General features: G+C 46.7%; 1 protein-coding gene across 1 annotated transcript in view; it reads right to left on the bottom strand.

The window, feature by feature from the left end:
* MEN1 (menin 1) overlaps positions 1–20,662 on the bottom strand; it is a 145,884-nt gene that overhangs the window by 71,261 nt on the left and 53,961 nt on the right. The window contains exon 3 of the mRNA XM_086938084.1: positions 18,634–19,085. Coding sequence (XP_086794210.1) covers positions 18,634–19,085 — 452 coding nt within the window. The remainder of the gene's footprint in view (positions 1–18,633; positions 19,086–20,662) is intronic.

Genomic DNA, 20,662 nt, shown 5'->3' with positions numbered 1-20,662 from the left:
TTATGTTATTCCAATGCGCAGAGCCTATTGGGAAAATAGCAACTACACTACATGGCGCCCAACGTTTGGTAAGGCGATTATCTAACGCAAGACACTAGAGTAACTCAGTCGTGCTTTTTCACACAGAACCCTTTCCCCGTAAAAACTCCAATAGACATCTGGAGTGGGTGAAAGGTTAATATCCGCCGGAACTTAGTAGGATGAGAATCCTATGTATTAGTTTGATCAACATTGAAGGATACAGTGTTCCAAAATATTGTGCACCTAATCTTCGTTTCCTTGAAACTCGATCTGCAACAGAAAACTTTCAGTCAGTTAAATGGCAGAAAGTGACGAAGAGAGGGAGCGAGCAAGAATAGCAGCTCGACTCTTAGAGGAAGACACAAGTCTCCAAGAAACTGACCCGGATGCAATAATCATTCCGGTCAATGTAAGAAGAACTATAACTCTAAAACTTATAGAAAATGGACTGACAGCACGAGGTGGTACAGTCATATTCGTGATAGAGGCACATGAATATCGGCAGACAGAGGTATTCTATTCATGGATACATTTTCCAGCAGCACATGCTGTGACAAAAGACTTCCACTATTACAAAATAGAGGAACCTTCGGATGAATACATTCCTTTCGAGGAGGTTGAAATCCCACTAAAATACCAAGAGCACCTGCTCTGGTTTAAAGGTGCCCTAAAACATAATGATCACATCACCAGGCTCGGTCCACTAGGTAGAGAAGAAGCAACGGGGCAGGTCCTATGCAATTATGCAACACACCCAGACTATGAAATAATGTCAAGCGAAGAACTCCTAGTTAAACTAAAAGAATTAACAACGGCATATAGAGAATTAGTTCAAGTGGCAAGGGATGATATAAAGAACCTCCAGAAAATGAAGGAAACAGATATAGCAGAACAACCATTTGAACTCGCCAGAATCATAGAAAAATCCTATGATGAGCTAGGAAGAGATAGTTGGGGTTTTACTGGTTTCCCACCCAAACTAACTGAAAATCCAGAAAAAACATTTATTAAAAATAATTTAAAAACTCCAAAAAAGAGTTGGGAAGGTAATAAACAAACCATTCCCAGGGAAAAACGTTCTCGGCGTAGAGAGAGATCTCCGGGCCGAGAAGACAGGTCTCTCCAAAGGGAGCCCTCTGAAAAAAGATATAACCTTAGAGATAGGGATAAAATAAGAAAACCAGACAGATATCAAGATGTTGATACACGTCCCTCTCGATCCTTCTCACTCAATCTTTCTCGATCTTCCTCACAGAAATCGGAAAGAAGAGGACAGTCAGAACACAGAGAAGAGCACGTCAAGTCCAAAGACAAGGAACCTGCTCATCAAAGTAAAAAATTACAATTTCCCATAAAGGTGGTAGCAAGTATTAAGATTAAACATGCCGAGAATTCTGAGGACACAGCTGAAAAACGGAGAGTGGGCACAGACAATGCTAGACAGCGCAGCAGAAGTGAGAATAGCTTGCAAGATCCTGATAAACCTTCTGGAGACAGTGGACACGAATGAGTACATTCAGGTGGAAACTGCAGACACACGAGTTAGTGTGCCCCATAAACTATATGAAATAACATTACGTATAGAGGGAGATAAAACTAGAAAAATAAAAGGTCTCTTTAGGGAAAAACTCTAAAAAGGTTATGACATTCTGTTAGCTGAGAAAGACTGGCCAACAGAGTTTGACAGGGAGTGCCCTCATGGCGAAGAAATGATTACGCCTGCCTTCTCGAATCACATCCAGATTCATTAAAAATACACAATGGCCAGAAAATGGGCAGTACCCCAAGCTCCTGCTTTATACAAAAATCATGTAGGAAGGGATGAGGACTCACCTCACCACAAGATCGAGCTAAAAAAATCAGCCCACTGCACAAAGGCAGTATTCAGTTAAGCAAGAAGATAAAAAACAAGTCAGGGAGATCTTAGATCAACTTGCATACCAAGGGGTGATCACCTCTCAAATGAACAATCCTTTGTTTCCGGTCTCCAAGCCAGACGATTCATATCGTCTAGTTTTGGACTACAGACACCTTAACTCCTGTTGTAAAAAATTTGCAGTACAAAACTCACACAGTGCAGCACTAATGAAGAACATTGTGCGCAAAAAATATAAAACAACATTAGACATCTCTAATGGATTCTTTTGTCAAAACATTGCACCTGAAGCAGGTATTTGACCGCTTTCTCAATATTTGGATCGCAAAAACTATTTTGCCGACTCCCACAGGGATTCAAGAATAGCCCAGGATTATTCTCAGCAAGGGTAACAGAGTTACTACAAATATATGATGATGAAGCATTATCATATGTCGATGACATCCATCTCACAGATGAGGACATGGAGACTCACTTAAAAAGGGTGAACACCATAATACTTGGTTTCGCGTCAGAGGGTTACAAATTCAACTTTAAAAAGTCACAAATTGCCCATCTTACAGTCCTATTTTTAGGATATGAATAATCAAGTGAAGGCAAAAGCCTGGCTGACAATTTCTTAGAGAAATATGCTGTACTCCAAGCACCAAAAACGCTGAAGAATTCACAATCACTACTAGGTTTCCTGAATTTCGGAATAACATACATTCTAAATTATGCTGAGAGGGTTAAACCTCTCTATGAATTAATAAGACCAGATTTCAAACAAACCAATTGGACTCAGAAACACACAGATTTTGAGATCATTGCAAACAGACATGTTAAGTAAAACAAAATTACAAACTCGCGAAAATACACGCAATCTCGTAATCCGAGCCATCCCAGGAAGATACGGATTCACATACCTGACCTCTAATGAGGTAGAAACGGTACCTATAGCTTACAAATCACATTTGTACACTGAGGCTGAAATAAAATTCAGTTCTACAGAAAAAATTCTAACTGCAGTAGCAAAAAGAAAGATCCCTAGCCCAAGGCAGAAGAATAGCTGTTTTTTCAGCAGAATCAGCCCTTGAGGCATTGACAAGTCCTCATAACCTGGTTAAAGGGGTATTAGATCCAAAATGGATAGAATGGGAAAATTCATTTGCTACAGACGACGTGAAATACTATTTTGACCCAAAACTGAAAAAACTAGATGATCTAGTATATGAACGCGAATATCCTCTGCCAGCTGTAATTCTGCCTTTGGAAAAATATACCTTCGTAATCTATATGGACAGAGTCAAACAATATTAGGATGTTGAAAATAAATCCTATGATGCAGCGTGCGCGATTGTTAAAGGTCGCTGGCGCTCTGGTAAATTCGAACCAATGATTACCAAAACTGAATGTTCTGCTCAGCGAGCTGAAATAAGAACTTTAAAGATGGCGCTTGAAAATGCTGATCACGAATTCCCCACACTAATAGTGGGCGATTAGTATTTCTGCGTAAAATCCCATAACAGTGACATGCAGATATGGATCAAAAACGGTTACAAAGATGACACAGGTGCTACAATAAAGCATAAAAGGCTTTGGGAACAGGTAGTTCTTTTACAGAAAGAACTACGAAGGACTCACGTGATACACGCATTGAGTCATCGACGTGATGGCGTTCACGTTGCAGGGAATTCACTGGCTAACACAGCCACAGCGGAAGCGGTTCAACCGGCTTCCGTAGCCACCGAAAAGCGTTCAGAAAAACACATAGATGGGGAAACCATGCTGGCGGTAAAAGCCTCATTAAAAATCGATTATGCAGCATTACCTCTCAACTATCCACTCAGTAATACATACATAATTGATGCAAACTCCGTTCCGTTTGCTCGAATCCCTGGAGTGGGGGATAGGGTAATTACAAACACGAACCAGAGAATCTTCTTACTACAAGAAGCACATATGGGGTTGGGTCTGAGGCACCAAGAGATCCTGAAATCTCTGATGGAACTACAATCGGAGTACTGGCGGCCGGGAATGAGCGTGGAAATCTACTATTTTGCTAAGAATTGCAAGGACTGCAACAGAGATCGCAGTTGTGAACCGGCCCAGTCTGTAGCCCAGATACCACTATTCGATAGCATCAGGCTATATCGCAGAAATCCAGTCGGAGAAATGCGTCCCCATAATAATTACGACTGAATTCACTTAAAAATGTAAACCCCAGCACTCGGCTGGCGCCAGAACTGTTATAAAAGATTTGCGAGTCTTTATCGGCACATACGCAATTGGCATGCTACATTCTGATCAGGGTCCTGCGTTTAGCTCTCGAGCTTACAAAGAGGCCATGAACAGTATGGGCATCGCATTGCGGTACTCTTCTCCCTTCCATCCTGAGGGAAATGTGGTTGTGGAAAGAAAAAAACGGGACATAAAGCAATCTATAACGGCGAGGGTATTAGGTTCGGGTGATGGGTGGGTCAAACATTTAACAAGTGTCCAACGTAGTCTTAACTATCTGCCAAGAAACTCTCTAAAAGGTCTCACTCCATACGAACTATTGTTCGGAACTAGAATGCATATTCAGGAAATTGATAGTCACACTTCAGTGGTAGAAGAAAAAACCTTTGATATCAAAGATCGTTTGGCTGTTTTACAGGATTTAAATGAAACAAGAAAAAACCTGAGTAACAAAGTTGAAACAACAGTCGACAGCCACTGAAGAAAAACCACCTGTCCCAGCAAGACCTGTCTGGATTCCAAAGATTGGGGATCTGGTCAGAGAGAAGATTGCGGTAAAGAAGGAATTTGGGCCTTCTTACAGAAAAGCAGTACCTGTCTTAGCTATCAACGGAACAAGATCAGTCGTACTACCGCCACTTGCTGGTAAAAAGGAGAACCGAGTTGTATCCATCGACCTGGTAAAACCACAATCATGTGGCCAATAATAAGTGGTAGGCCAAGTGGACTCCCAAGAAATAGCAGAATACCGAAATTTGCTACAATCCAAGAGGTTCAAAATGAGAGACTAATCACATTTGATAAACCTACAGTGCATAAAAAAGGACTATGCAATAATGCCATGGAATTAGTGCCCCTTGAAACCCAAATAACTACAGTTCATCACGAAACACCTATCTACAACGATGTAGCCTCGGACTATACAAATGAGACAAATAAAAATGCAAAAGCAAATGAAAATCCGGAAGCAATTCCTACAATTGACAGAACTGCATCAGGCTACTTCATCAATTTTGACAATTTCTCTGAAGATCCAAGCGAGCATGAAGAAATGCCTCCAACAAAAACTTTTAAAAACAAAGTAATTGAACTTTTTCACCAACTAAAATAAACATATCTAATTTCACCATGGATTGAATTTTGGATTGTGTTAGGTGTACTTTTCCTCTTGCTTTGGCTCATCATGGTTCTTTGTTTGGGAAAATTAATTGAGGGGAAATATAGTACAATGGACACAGCAAGTCAGAACATCAACTTGGTCCTAAAGCCTCACACATCCTCTCACATCGAGAAAAGAGAACTCTCATCAGTGAACATCACAGCCAATCCAATACCCGGTGGGGTAGCATGGGACAGAACAGATTATGACATTTTTGGCCCGGTCGAGCTCTTGAAGTAGCCCCACCAGCTCAAGATTTCATTAAGTGACTTTGTGACACCTAGTACCTTCTCTGATGACTGGGACTTTGAAAACATTAATAATATGATGTCAGATTTAGTAATGTCAGCAAAATTTACAGAACATGATTACTTACAGGGCTCATCCAATTATGAAGAGCTATACTGCTACAACCATTATGGTGATCACTATTTGCATAAAACTGCTCAGCCTAGAAATGTTTTACCTTATTACCAGTGGGAACACTGTCCAACTCCACCAAAAGGCAGTTTGAAAACATTTTTTGGGAAATTCCAATACCTCTCAGGGTTTAATAACAGTGATACAGGAACGTTTTATTTTAAAATGTTAAATAGAACAGGAATGAAAACAATGTTGACAAATACTAAATTGATTTATTCAGAAAAATAATATGACAAAATGTCTACATTAGGTTTCGAATTTTGGAAAAACACAATTGAAACAAAAACAATCTGGGGTTCCAAAGATTGGCAAGTACAAGGCCTAGAAGCACTATTTAGGGCCTGCATGATCCCAGAACAAATGATATTCTTGAATGATAATTCAACAAACTACTTGTCTTGGCCTAGCTAAGATAAAAGACTTAAATACACCATCTATTCCGATACCCATACCTGATAGTGACAGCACTACTGATGTGGAGATAGACGTATCTCATATTTTACATCAAAACAGAACACATACTGATTGGAAAAAGTGGTTGATCTGGCCAACAGACACGAATAACTGTCAAGATAGATTCCTGAACAAAACACAAGGGTTCAAAATGACCAGACCAGACCCTACATACTCCCAGAGACAACATCCAGGGATAGTTACAACATACAGTGTAGGGAAACTATGCTTTGAGTGGCTACAGATATCCACACTGGCTGAAATGAAGCAACACTTGACTTTACTTAACCCCTTGCGTGCGGGGCGTATTTTCCGCCTGTGCTGACTCCGCCTTGCGCGGGCGGAGTCATGACGGAATGGTTCCGTCATCAGCACAGCTCAACCGATGCCGATGACGGAACCGTTCTGTCATCAGCACGCAAGGGGTTAAAGACGGTGCTGACTTGCGTGATTTCATAATGAGACCAAGCAAACAGCGTCAAAAACGTTTCATAGCGGCCGGTATATACGCTGCGTACAACGAAGCATGGAAAGTAATGCAAATTGAAACAGCAGAAAAAAATACGAGAAATTGATCATATAAACTTGGAAAAATCTCTTTCTGTTGTGGACAATGGGTTAACGACTCTGTCTTCCAGAATATATTCACTGGACAGCATTGCATCATCTGCTTTTGATATAATAGAGCAAGACTTACTAATGTTACAACATGGTCATTCTCAATTACGTTCTATTCTACAGCTTGGCTGGACGTTGCAAAATCTGCGTTCAGGCTACGTACCATGGCGTTTAATCAACACAACATCATTATTTTCTATCTTTAACCTTACTGATAAACAAATCAGTTTGGCACAAAAAGGAGCAGACTATACGATTCTGAGCATTGAAAAACTCGAGAGATTACCATCGACAATGTCAGAGAGACCTGTCATTGAATGGATAATACATGGAACGATTACAATTCTGATTACAACTTTCCAGTTTAAATACTGCCAATAGGAGGGGCGTGGCCAAGATGGCGGGCTGAGAGGACACTCTTGCCGTGATCTCCCGAGCCCCTGGAAAACCTGCACCTTTTTACACCGCTGATCTCCCCCGGATCGAGCGGAAAACGCACCCAGTGCTCCCCGTGGTGGTGTGGAGCAGCACGCAGCCCTCAGTCTCCTTGCTGAGACGGCGGAGCCGCTTGGGAACCGGCCCGCGGTGAGGGTCGCCAGAGGAACCGCCGGAAGGACCGGGGACCCCTCGATCGCGGGGCCTCGGTAACCCAGCGAGGGAGGCCAGTAGCACGGAGTAGATCAACGGCTTACGGGCGTCCCGATACTACGACCCCGCTGTGGCCTGAAACGACCTCCCTTGGCGGAGCGGAGCCGCGTTAGCGGAGAGTGAGGAGGCGGAGCCGACAGGAAGCAGCTACGCAAGCCCAGGGATCAGGTAGACCGCGAGGCCTGCGCCACGTGGCCCGGCCCTGAGCCCCGCCCTTAGCCACTGCCGGGCGTTGCCAGCCCCTCCGGCACCCACGGTCGCCTTCGCGGCCCACGAGACCTAACCCCTCTCCGGTCCCAACTGCTGAACGACTCGCATGACCGGCCTTCAGCCATGTGATAATCGAGTGGACCAGTGGGGAAGGACTGCTGCGATCCCCGAGAGCGGGCCTAGCCGGAATCACCGGATGTGGTGTTCTGGGACGATCACTGGGAGGACTGTTCCTCTCGTACCGGCAGACCCTGACTTCAACCTTGGGTGGAGCGGAACAGCATATACATAGTCCGGGAGACGAGACTACGCCACACCGGCGCTGGCTCCCCAGGCCGTAGCGGACGGCCATCTTGGACGGGAGCGGAGCGATTGCAGCGGCCTCTTGGATCAACCCTCGCTCACGGCGACTGGAGGCGCCTCATTGGGATCGGGTCCACATTGGCGCGAGCAGTGTGGATTGCCACCTACTGCTGCACTGCTGCCCGGGTCTGTATTGCCTCCTCGCCACAGCACGTGGGCTTTGGTGACCCCCACCCCCCTCCGCGATGTCGAATGCCAGAGGGTCGAAGAAAGGTGACCGGACCTTGCCGGACATGCTGGGAAGAGGCGCCCCGAGGCAAGACAGGAACCAACCAGCTCCGAGCCCCCCCGACTAGTTCTCGGGGCGCAGAAGGCGGGGAACCCCCGGTGACTAGATCATTCCTGGAGTCACTGTTCAGCTCTTTGAGGGAGGACTTTCAAGCCCTGAAGCAAGAGGTGGCCGGGGAGGTCCGGAGAGAGGTGGACTCCCTGGGAGAACGAGTGAACGCGGTGGAGGCGGCTGGCCACTCTAGGGATGAGGAAATCACTCACTTGCAACAGGAGGTACTGAGGCTGAGGGACCAGCAGATTGACCTACAGGCCCATGCCGAAGACCTTGAAAACAGGTCCAGACGTAACAACATAAGGGTCCGTGGCGTTCCATCCAGCGAGGAGGGTGAGGACGCGGCCGCCTACTTAGGAGCCCTGTTCCGTGAAATTCTGGGAGAATCGGAAGACTTCCCACTCCGGATCGACAGAGCACATCGAGTTGGTCGGCCTCGCAGGGCCTCAGCGCCTCCTCCGGACATTTTAGCTTTCTTGCCGGATTTCCCCCTGAAGGAGCGGCTTCTTCGTGAGGCCCGACGACAACAGCCTTTACGCTTCAGAGATCACCCAGTGGCTCTCTACCAGGACCTGTCCACAATAACACTGCAGAAACGGAAGGCCTTTAAAATTGCTACGGACTTCTTGAGGGAACATGGCACACAGTACTCGTGGGGGCACCCCTTCCGCCTCATCTTTCGCTGGAATGGAACTCTGCACCAGCTCCGGTCCCTCCAGGATGTTTGCGGAGTGCTGGGAATCACTGCATCGGACACGGACACCCGGCGCCTCGTCGCAGGCGGAGCACGCGAGATGGCTGGCAGCTAGTCGGGGAACGGCGATCCCCGCCGCCCACGAGACCAGACTCGCCTACAATCCGGGCAGAAATGTCCAGCGCCATACAGGAGGCTTCCAGGACTACGGCGAATGGCGATGTGGCCTTGACGGCCTGAACACGCTCCGGGGGGAGTCTGCAGTAGCCCATCTTCATCGCAGGTGCGGGGGTGGGGGGTGGCAGGGGCGCTGGAGGTGGTGGCTGGACGTCCACTTGAACGACTTTCCACGGCCTTGTCCGTAGAGGACCAGACTGGGACAATGAAGTACTCTGCTTGGTTTGGGGTGAAGGGGGTGGGCAGGGGAGTTGAATGGGCGAGTTTGGGGTTTGGGGCGTTCACTGGGCAGCGGGGGTGAGGGGGGTGCATGGGGTTCCAGGGAGGGGGTCCTCACAGTTGGGGGTTTGGGGGCTCGGGGACTGTACTGTGCTATGAGGTGGTTTACTATCACTGTGGCCGCACGCTGATGCCTTTGAGTTTAGCCCGGCGGACCGTGCCCGCTTGAAGAGCGATGCTGGTATTCCCCTCACTGATGGCCCTTAAGATTGTTACCCTGAATGTGAAGGGGCTGAATAACCCGGTTAAACGGAAGGCTGTACTGTCCCTCCTGGAAGACTCACAGGCAGACATTTGTCTTCTACAGGAGACTCCTCTTCTAGCTAAAGACTGTCACAGGCTACGGACCCCAAAGTTCCCCACGCAGCTTTTCTCTTCCTGCGCTTCCAAAACAGCAGGTGTAGCACTCATAATATCTAGGAGGTTCAAAGGGGAGGTAATGCAAAAGGTTGCGGAACAAAAGGGGAGGCTTCTAGCGTATAGAGTCAGGGTGGGGGGTCTAGTGTTGACTGTAGGCTCCATATATAGCCCCAACGATCATCAGGATCAGTTTCTGCACAGGGCACTGGAAGACGTGACATCCACTCCTGAGAGACACATCGTGATTGGGGGGGGTACTTGAATATGGTATTTGATGCGTCCCTGGACAGGTCGGTGCAAAGGCGCCTACAATCGGGAGAGCTCTCGGGCTCGGTTCGTTCCCGTTTGGAGGATCTTGATATGCACGACATGTGTCGCCGCCTCCACCCCACGACCCGCGCCTATTCCTACTATTCACACGCCCACAAATCCTATGCAAGATTGGACCATCTCCTGGTGACGGGCCCGATGTACGAGCTGGTCTCGGCCGCCGACATAGGGGTCCTGTCTCTCTCAGATCATGCCCCGGTGGAGGGCACTTTCCGGCTACCTCCGGTGTCTCCCTCGCGAGGGGTCTGGCGTCTCAGGGACACTCTGCTGCACAAACAATCCGTGGTAAAACATATCCGCGAGTCCATAGAGGAATATAAGCGTAATAATGACAATGATGACACCACCCGCACGACGCAATGGGCCGCCTTGAAGGCAGTGCTCCGCGGCGAGTTTATTGCTATCTCCTCGGCGGAGAATAAAGACCGTCAGCTTAAAAAGGACGAACTTACACGCCAGGTGAGGGAGCTAGAACAGGTGCATCAACGGACGGGAGCCCCTCGAGTCTGGAGGCAACTTAAGGCTGCCAGAAAGCTCCTGTCCACGCTCGACATGGACAGAGCGGAGTACGCTGTACTTCGCCTGAAACACAAATACTACACTGGCGGAGACAGGCGTGGCCGGCTTCTTGCGCATAAACTCCGTGTACAACACCAGCAGCATCGGGTGAAAGAACTGGCGGCCCCCACTGGAGGGACAATCACGGAAGATGGCCAGATTGCGGACGTTTTCCATGGTTACTACGCTGATCTCTACGCCGGTGTCCCCCCTCAGCGCGAGCCGAGACTGACTATTTGGAGTCGGTGTCGCTCCCGTCCCTTACGCCGGACCAGGCCCAATATCTTGAGCGGGAGATCTGGATTGAGGAGGTGGTTACGGCTATCTCCCGACTCAAACACGGGAAAGCCCCGGGGCCCGACGGTTTTATCCCTCTCTTTTACAAGACCTTTTGCCAGGACCTTGCACCACTGTTGACGCGCATGTTTAATTCTTTCTCTGAACCGGGCGCTATCCCTCCGGAGTTCCTTCAGGCGACTGTGTCGGTGATCCCTAAACCGGGCAAGGACCGGACTGAATGCGGGTCCTACCGGCCGATTTCACTTTTGACTTCAGACCTGAAGATCTTCACTAGTATTCTAGCGGCACGTCTGGCACTCCACCTCCCGGGTATGGTTGACCCGGATCCGGCCGGGTTTGTCCCGGGCCGGCAGACTGTCGATAATACTAAAAGGGTGACCCACATACTGGAGAAGGCCTCACGGATACCCGGGGAACGCATGCTCCTTTCCATTGACGCGGAGAAGGCGTTCGATAGAGTGCACTGGCCTTACTTGGAGAAGGTATTGAGTAAATTTGGCATAGGAGAGAGGTTTAGGCACCTGGTATTCAATTGCTACCGATTCCCGTCCGCGGTGGTGAGGGTGAACGGTTGCAGCTCCCGGCAATTTGCGATAGAGAGGGGCACCAGACAGGGGTGCCCACTGTCGCCACTGCTTTTCGCTCTTTATATGGAGCCGTTCGCACAAAGAGTTCGCCAGAACCCCAATGTCACAGGCGTCCGCATGGGGGAGTTCCACCACACCCTTAGTCTTTACGCGGACGACGTGATATTGACGCTCGACGACCCTAGGAGGTCGTTGCCTGCTTGTATTGAAGAGCTGGAAACCTTCGCAACTGTAGCGGGTTTCAAGGTAAACCTTGGGAAATCGGCGGCCCTCGACATCTCGCTGTCCGGCGCCACCAGGGCTGACTTACAGAGGCTTTTTCCGCTGAGCTGGTCTAAAGACCAAGTACCCTATTTGGGGATTCTCCTAGCACCCTCTCTTCCGGCTATGGTCGCGGCCAACTATACGGCCTTAAGTAAGAAGATCAAGGAGGAACTGGCCCATTGGGACAAGGGCACGTTGTCGTTGCTGGGCAGGGTTGCCGCGGTGAAATTGACCCTTCTACCGCAAGTCCTGTATCTCTTTCGGGCCCTCCCGTTGCAACCCCCCAAGGGATGGCTCGGACAGACTCAGTCTGATATAACACGCTTTGTGTGGCAGGGCCGCAAACCTAGGCTCAAGAGAGCCATAGCCACGCTAGCGCCCGAGTCTGGTGGCCTTGGTATACCGGACTTGCACAAGTATTTCCAAGCTGCTCAACTGCGCTACCTAGTAGAGTGGAGCCGGTGGGAATCAGATAAACACTGGTTGTTTCAGGACCAGGCGGTGGCGGGCGGGACGCTGCAGGATGTGCCCTTCCTGCGGAGGGCCCACCGCCCCCCCAACCTCTATGCGTCCTTCATCACGGGGGTCCCGCTCCGAATTTGGGACTCTGTGTCCACCAAACACGACCTTACCACCTTTCCTTCTCCTTTTACACCAATAATCGGAAACCCAGACTTTAGCCCGGGTATGGAACCGGGAGCCTTTGAGCTCTGGCGGGCGGCCCGTTGCTCCGCCCTATTCCACATGTATGGCCAGGAGGGTGCCGTCTCCTTCCAGGATCTACGGCGGGACTTCGGTCTGCCCGAGACGGAGCACATGAGATACATGCAGGCGCGCCACTGGGCGCTCCAGCCGCAGGTACGAGCCTCGGCGGACCGGAAACTCACGGCATATGAGCGTTGGTTGGTGACTCGCTCCTCGGACGCCAAGCTTATCTCTGACCTTTATAAATTGTTGCAACCTCCCCCCTTTCACATCTACATTCCCGGGAGAGAACGTTGGGAGCGGGAGCTGGGGCGATCGCTGAGCCACACTGACTGGGACCACATCTCCTACCGGGCACGACACTCTGCTTACCACACTGGGCTTACCGAGACTTTCACGAAAATTTCCACTTACTGGTATCGCACCCCCGAGAAACTTCACGAAATGAACCACTCAATACCCAAGACCTGCTGGCGAGACTGCGGACAGACTGGCACACTCACTCATATACTATGGGAATGTCCCCTACTGACTCCTTACTGGGAGGAGGTGCTGAACGAGGTTGACCAATGCTTTGAGATTGAATTACCCCGCTTTCCTGCCTATGTTCTACTTGGCTTGCCAAACGGTTTGATGTACCCATTAAGATCTAAGAAGGGTAGGCAGATAGCGATCTCCCTGGGATCGGCAATACAGAATATACTCATTCACTGGCGCACTACCACGCCTCCTACTGTTGTTGGTTGGCTACATAGATTGTGGCATGTCTTAGGCATGGAAAAGATGTCCCTGGTGGTAGCGGGGGAGGTGGACACATTCGAGGAGCTGTGGTCACCACTTCACACACTGTTAAGGTCAGAATTCAAAGAAATTACTTGCCCTAGATATCTCAGATTGCTACGGCTGACGCCTCCGCCAGACCCGCCCATCTGAGTTGCCCGAGTAATTAGCTAGAGGGGGGGGGACGGATGACTACGCTGCCATAAGTGAAAAGAAGGAAGTTTGATAGCACAGTACAGGGGGGGGGGGGGGGGGGGGGGAGTCGGGAGGGTTGGGGGGGGGCAGTTGGTTGGGGGGGGTTTTGTTTTTCTTTCTCCTTTTGGTTTGTCCCCGTCTACAGGTGCACTAGCCATGTGACTCTGGAACAGGATGTGCCCATCACACTGCACGAACGGATTTCATGTCTATGTTGAACTGTATACACTATTTCGCAGGGGGCACCTGTGGTTACTTGTTTGTAATGTTGTCCTTTTTCTTTCAATGCTGCAATAAAATACTTTAAACCTAAATACTGCCAATAGTATATACCAGCAGGCCAGTATGAAAGGTTGGGTAAAGAATACATCAAATCAACCTGGGATTTACCTTAGACACACAGATGTTACAGTGAAGGTAACAAGGAGGTATTTCTTAGTGGTAAAAATTGTAAAAAAAAAAAATCACTAAGCGGTACGCTTCTGTGTCAAGGTCTTTACCGTCATCAAAAGAAACATATGATCTGCAAGTTGCAAGGACAGCAGCAGAGATACATACCCTTTTATCAACAAATTGCCCCGTACATTTCGTAGAAGTGTAAAGCCAAATCTTAAACATGTCTGATACCAGTGGCCTCACACATATATTTAAGACAATTTTTTCGGGACTGTTAGCACCCTTTGAAACAGTTCTGGGCATCTTCCAGAATTTTGTCCATTCTGTCTTTGGTGGGCTACCCTTAATATTGGGACTCGTGGCAGGAGTTTTATTTTTGCTCCTTCTGCTCCGATATGGCAAGCAAATCCACAGACAAGACTAGCAACGATGGAAGAAACGATCCTAGCAATACGATACCGAGACCGTATCACTAATTTCCTCGGATTGGCCCAGCTAAGAGATCTAAGTACAATCTGGTTTCTTTCATTCAGACCGATCTGGAAAGATTGCATCATGCCTGTGCTTCGATGCCTGCTATGCGGAGAAGAATGAGTGTTGGACGTCTGTCTTACACTACAATCAGCAGTACCAATGGAAATCGATACTTTGCTAGGTCCTGTAACGACTCATGCATCGTGTTGTCCCCAGTGGCTACCGATTCTGATGACGGCATTCATTGAGACTTCACCACTACGAGTAGGTGGCGGTGAGGTACGAGAGGAAAGCAGCACCGAACAGGTACAGCCTTCTGTGAGCATTGCTGATCCAACCATCGATGATAGCACTCACACAGAGAACTCCACAGTTGCAGAATTTTCGAACTTAGCCGAACTTTCACCTGATGTGGTAGACCAATTTTTGCAGGTCTGTCTGAAATAATGTTCTCTCCAATCAACGAGAAGAACTCTTAATAAAAACAATGAGCACACAGCGTTCCCTGAACTCTGAATTCGGCCTTCAGTTTTTGATAAACAAAGCTAAAGAAAATATTTGGAACTTTTTTCCCCTGAAAGCGAAATTATTTTTGCCCATTTTTCAAAACATTTACCTTTTATTTTGGCACATGGTACTCTGCTTAAAGTAGAACTATTCTTAGAGAACAGAGCTTCTATTTTAGGATACTAGAGACAATATTTTACCTAAGCCTCTAGCAGATATACAGCAATTTGTATAAATATGTGATGAAATGGTCTCGACCTTCTTTTCTGTATTTAGAGCCATTTCATGTGTAATTTTCGCAATTCCTTCAGCTGATATATATATATATGCATTTATCTGAATGATGACACTGCTTGAAAAGCGTACAGTACCAACCCTCATTTTTTGTGCATTTACCTTATACCATTTCAAATGCGAAATATGTATTTTGGGGTGGGTCGGAAAACACACATGCATCACTGAATGTTTACTATTGCTTCGTTTTTTAGTAATGATGGACATCAATCCGTGGAGTAGGTGTTTTGTTTATAACTAGGACCCTAATTCTATATTCCCGATTTATGCCCTTGTGAGGTTATAATCAATAATATCCTGATAAAGGCATAAGAATCAGATCCATATTCAGTGATAGCCCATGCAGTCCAAAGCACAGCACGGCTACTCCCATCGACTCCTAGAAAGCACAACGCGTTCTTTAAACAAACCAAGCCTCCAGCAGCCCGGGAAATCCCCCTTGCTTTTGTTTTGATTTGAACAAGAACTCCTGAAGTCCAGAAAGAACTGTTAGTTCTTAGTGACGTCTTATGTTCAACCTTACGTCAAACCCAACACCTTCCAGGTATAAAATACCAACAGTTGCCTTAAGCAAATACACAGTGGTTTAGAGCAGAGCGGCCATATACTTGCCCGAGAGCCCAGCTGATGCGAGAAGCCCACGGAAGCCGCCCCTCCTGTTTGACGCACTGAGAGAGACGCTGTCTTTTTCTCCAGCCGAGAAAATCCAGCTCCGGTGTTTCCAGCCTACCTTGCGGGTTGCTGGAATATCGAGTCCTGAGGAAAAGAGATACCAGACCTCCCACATTCTATTACCAAGGTACGGAGCTGACTAAACCCTTAAGAGAATTCATGATGCAGATTCTTGGCAAAATAATCTTGACCAACTTAACTTAAAACTGCTACTTACTCATCCCTTCCCACGTATTAGGCTTAGGTCAGGTACACCGGGGTAGGCTTAGTTAGAAGCACCAGTTGAGTACGTTAGTCAATGTATTCATGTATGTATATATTTTATCCATTTTAAAGTATCATATGGCCAAGAAACCATATAAATGCTTTTACAGTATTATTTCCTAATACTACTTTTACTGTATGCACTTTACTTTAAGTATTGCAATTGTGGCAATTCATTTCTCTTGCATGAGAAAGAAGACTGCTCAAATAAATATTTGAGTTTGAGTCAATGAGTGTTGTCATCACGCCAGCCCTATATGACAAAGGTGTAATCACACATTATAACATCTAAGAGGGTGAGTGGACATAAAAAGATGCACTTTCAAACCCGAGTAAGACAACGCTGAATAACTTTTAAACGAACTGGTTATGTGGCTGGATCCGACACTTTTATGTGTTGTATGTGCTTTTAATTTTCAACGCGGGGCTCCACTTACCTGAGCCGTAGCCAGGTGAGGCGCAGAGCGTACCTCCTTCCCAAAAGGTAAGCCGGGGTAACCAAAAATTCTTTTTTGGGAGTTAGCAGCTTGGCGCACTCTGTTGGGATATGTATTTGACACACCCGCATTTTGCATCAAAACATTAGTATATGTTCCGAGCCAAAAATTGTTACTTAATGTGGTGTTTGTGCCTGTCTCTGTATGTCATACCATTTTGTTTACATTTCAGCAAGGAGTTCCTACACCTGTCAAGGGGACACCTGGTCCACTAACAAAAACGTAATGTAAAAAATTCTCTCTTCTAATATATTTAATTGTAAAAACATCCTCTTTCACCTATCACATTGGGATGTACGAGCAGTAGCTAGACTCGGTCCTGAGGAATGCAGTTGGGTACCTGGGCGGGCCCGCAAATCTGCAGGAAACATGTCGACCATATTACACTTATTATAATAGTAGATATTTGTGTCTCTACTATTCTCTAGCACTTTTTAGCGTTGGAAACATAGGGGACATTTAATAAAGTTTTTTTCTCTTTTTTTCTCCAATTTTATATCCCTTCACCACTATCACTTTCTCCGCACTGCTTTTTTTCAGACTTCACGGTTATTAGCAACACACCATATTACATTCTAGGGCTACCATCACTCTGAACATCGAGTGGTGGCAGGATTATTCTCCTTGGTGTGAGGAGTCCCAAATGATGAACAGGGCGAAACCGATCGAAGACTGATGGGTATTTCCTCAACCGTAGAGATATCCCCTGCTTTAAGATTTAATAACTCCTTTCCTTATTTGTATTCTTTTTGGTCAGTCAGGCACCACCCATTCGTTTTCCATTAGACCCACAATCATTTATTTGTGTATTCATAGTCTTGTGTGAGGAGCAGGATTGTAGGCGGTCTCTAAACCTTCCCTTGGACCCTCCTTTCGAAATGTTTGTGATATATACCTACATGGGCAGCCTAAAGGATTGATGGGGAGCCCAGGGCTGAGAGATAAAGTGGCTACATTAAAAAGTAACGCTTGCTGAGCATCATCTATGGGTATGGCAAGGAGGCCCTAAACAATGGCAGACCAGCTTGATTAAAGTAAGCCCTGGTTTAGCCTGCAAAGTACGAAGGATGGCACATGTGCACTAGCAAATATGCCAGTGGCAGTATCTGGCTGTCTGACACGCGATCAAAATTTTTAATTAGTATTTTAACATTAGTGTGCTTATGATGCAGGCAACTGGGTGGGCTCCGCCTCATAGCCCAAAACAACAAGCATTTGCAATGCAATAGGTCTCACATTTGCGAGAGTTTAAGCTAGTGGCAATGTAAATAACAATGCCTTTTATTTATGTGTTTTTAAAACAGATAAATACAAGGCATTGTCATTTACAATGCCAATAGCTCAAACTCTTGAAACTGCGAGACCTATTAAATTTCAAACAAGTGGGCTGCTTGGAAGTAAACACATGCATGGCGAGATGAATGTTGCAGGAAAGCATGTTGTTCCTGCAGTAAGTTAAACTTATTAAAGAAAATAGTGCTTACAGACTAAATAAAACATACCTTGCAACAACAGAAGTTAAAAGGCCATTCCTCATGGGAGGTAACAAATGAAGACAAGCCTGTACTAAGGAGGGACAAACAAGCCAATTAACGAATCAGAAGCCAGCATTTACAAAAGGACAATGACAAGCCAATAAAAAATATGGGCGGAGCTTCAAGTCCATACTCTAATCGGGCGCGCCTCGCAGACCAGCGCATGTGCTGCCCAGGCGCGACCTAAAAAACAACCACCATAGATACATGGTCTCTCCCGCTACTGTCTATCCAACACCACCCTGACAAGCCACATAAGTTGGAGGAACACAGCAGGTAGAAACTGATATTCACATTGTATTTTGTTCACTGAAATCCTTAAGTGGGGGAGCCATTCTGAAGTGATGCAAAGGCCAAAACCCATCTAATAACACCTGCATGAAGACACGGACTACCACATAACGATAAATTCCAGTATTGTTCCTGTACCATTTCAGACAAACACAAGCACTTTATTTTCATTATTGGATGGTTTTAGGAGTGGGCCTCACCAGTGATGAAGCTGAAGAGGGACTGGATGTGTGCCCTGTCCTTGAAGTATGAGCGGCTCAGGCTGTTCCAGATGACATCAGAAACTTTCTTCACTAGCTCGCGGCTGCAAACCCCATTTGGCCGGGGGTAAAGTGACAAGTCCACTGCTCCACGGATCTGCGCTGTGAAGCGGGCGTATAAGGCAGTGGCGATCGTCAGGTCCACCACCGGGAAATAGACTGGGTGCTCTGGGTCTGAGCCAGGCACAGGCTGAAAGGTAATCTCTGGCACATTGGTCGGCAGGACACGGTTGACGGCCAAAAAGTGTTCCACAAAGCCCAGCACCAGTGACAGGAGGATCAAGTCAGGCTCGTCCCGCTGTACCTCCCATTCGAAGAGGCTCACCACACCGTCAATGGAGCGGATAGGGAAGAACGCCTTCTGCGCCTCCTTAAGACCCATGGTGTAAAATCTGTAGAAAATGAAAGTAGTGCAAGTATAAAAAAGTAAAATGACGAAACAAAATGGATGAGAACGTCAGTAGGAAAGAAGTAGTTGTAGAAAGACTAAAAAGGGAGAGACAAGCAGGAGAGACTATGGTAGCAATGTTTGCAGAAAGGAGCTTGCAGGAGGATGAACGGTAATAGGTGTAAAGAAAGAATGTGATGAATAGATCGTAAACGACCCAGGGGAAAATTGCAAGGCTATGACTGTCACAGGTGGGTGTGTATAAGGGTAAGATTAAGAACATGCACTGGGAGTTTAAAGGATTCCTCCAACTACCAAAGATGACGGCCTTGGAATACCATTGCCACCTGGGACAAAGGAAATCTAAATTCAGAATATTTGACAGCAGAGTGCCAGGTGAAAACCTTTTTCTGTTTTCCTCAACATTTTCCCTTGGTCATCAGTTAACTGCAGGACCTCCTCCCCAGCCACCTCACCCCCCCCCCCCCACCCTGCCCCCAACTCTAAATCTATCTACTAGTAATTTTGCACCTTCAACATTAAAGGACAGTTATTCTGAAGTCTACACAGTGATCTTGCAATGTACGTACTTTCAGGCTATACCATTATCCTAAATAGGAATCATTTACATTTTTAGCTTTTATCCTGAAAGTCTGACAGGGCTTACAGCCTCATGGTCCAACAATGGATAGTCCAACAGTTAAGGTTTTTTCAGCTTAGGACCCCTTCAAGCAACATAACTGCAGGTCACTGCTGCACGTTACTGCTCCAATAGAACAAACCATACCATCTGGTCTACCCCAACAAGAACAGAATACTAAAACTTTACAAGTGTCCTTGTTTTCATTGGTTATGATGTAGGGTTTTTCAATTGAGAACATGGGTCTATGAGAACTGCTTTAGGATCAGGAAAAAATATTGTTATTTTCTGTATATACAGCTATATAGTCTGCTCGAAAGAACTAATTGTTGGAGTGTAATTATTGATTTGAAGAATAAGCCTTTGTTAAACCATATTGTTCTGGCCACTAAGGGGACGTTTAAACTTAGTCAAAACCTTAGGCGGCGAGAGAAGGCTTTTATATGGGTGGGCCCTCAACTTCCCAAAGTGCAAACTCTAACCAACAAAGGGATGGTGCATCCAATTAATCTTTTATACCATCTATTGTATTGTGGTGTGGGTGGATGTTTCAAATATCACAAGTGAGTGTGCAAATGGCAACCAGGTAAATTAGTGCCCACGCCACATTACTTGGATATATACCTATATATGTTTTGGGGTCCTCACCCACAGGTACCACCTGTTGCTTGCTTCATCATTGGACCCAGATCACCTAATGCGACTGGGAGGGCTCTATGTGTTGTAAGCGGGGCTTTTTAGCAGGTATGTGCAGGGAATTAGGCGTGTTAAAAATGCCTATTGATCCTCTGTTACTATTTTCATGTAGGAGGTCTAGGGCAAGATTAAAAACAGAATGAGATGGCTGTCAAGATACCATGGTTCCTAAAATCTATAGGTAGACATGTTTCAGCGCTTAGATTGCCCGTGAAGGGTCAGGCGGATTTCCTCAGGACCCAAAT

The sequence above is a fragment of the Lissotriton vulgaris genome, chromosome 9, assembly GCF_964263255.1.
Source record: "Lissotriton vulgaris chromosome 9, aLisVul1.2, whole genome shotgun sequence".
Taxonomy (NCBI): Eukaryota; Metazoa; Chordata; class Amphibia; order Caudata; family Salamandridae; genus Lissotriton; species Lissotriton vulgaris.
The sequence above is the reverse complement of the archived record's forward strand: the minus strand, read 5'-3'. Positions and strand labels throughout refer to the sequence as shown.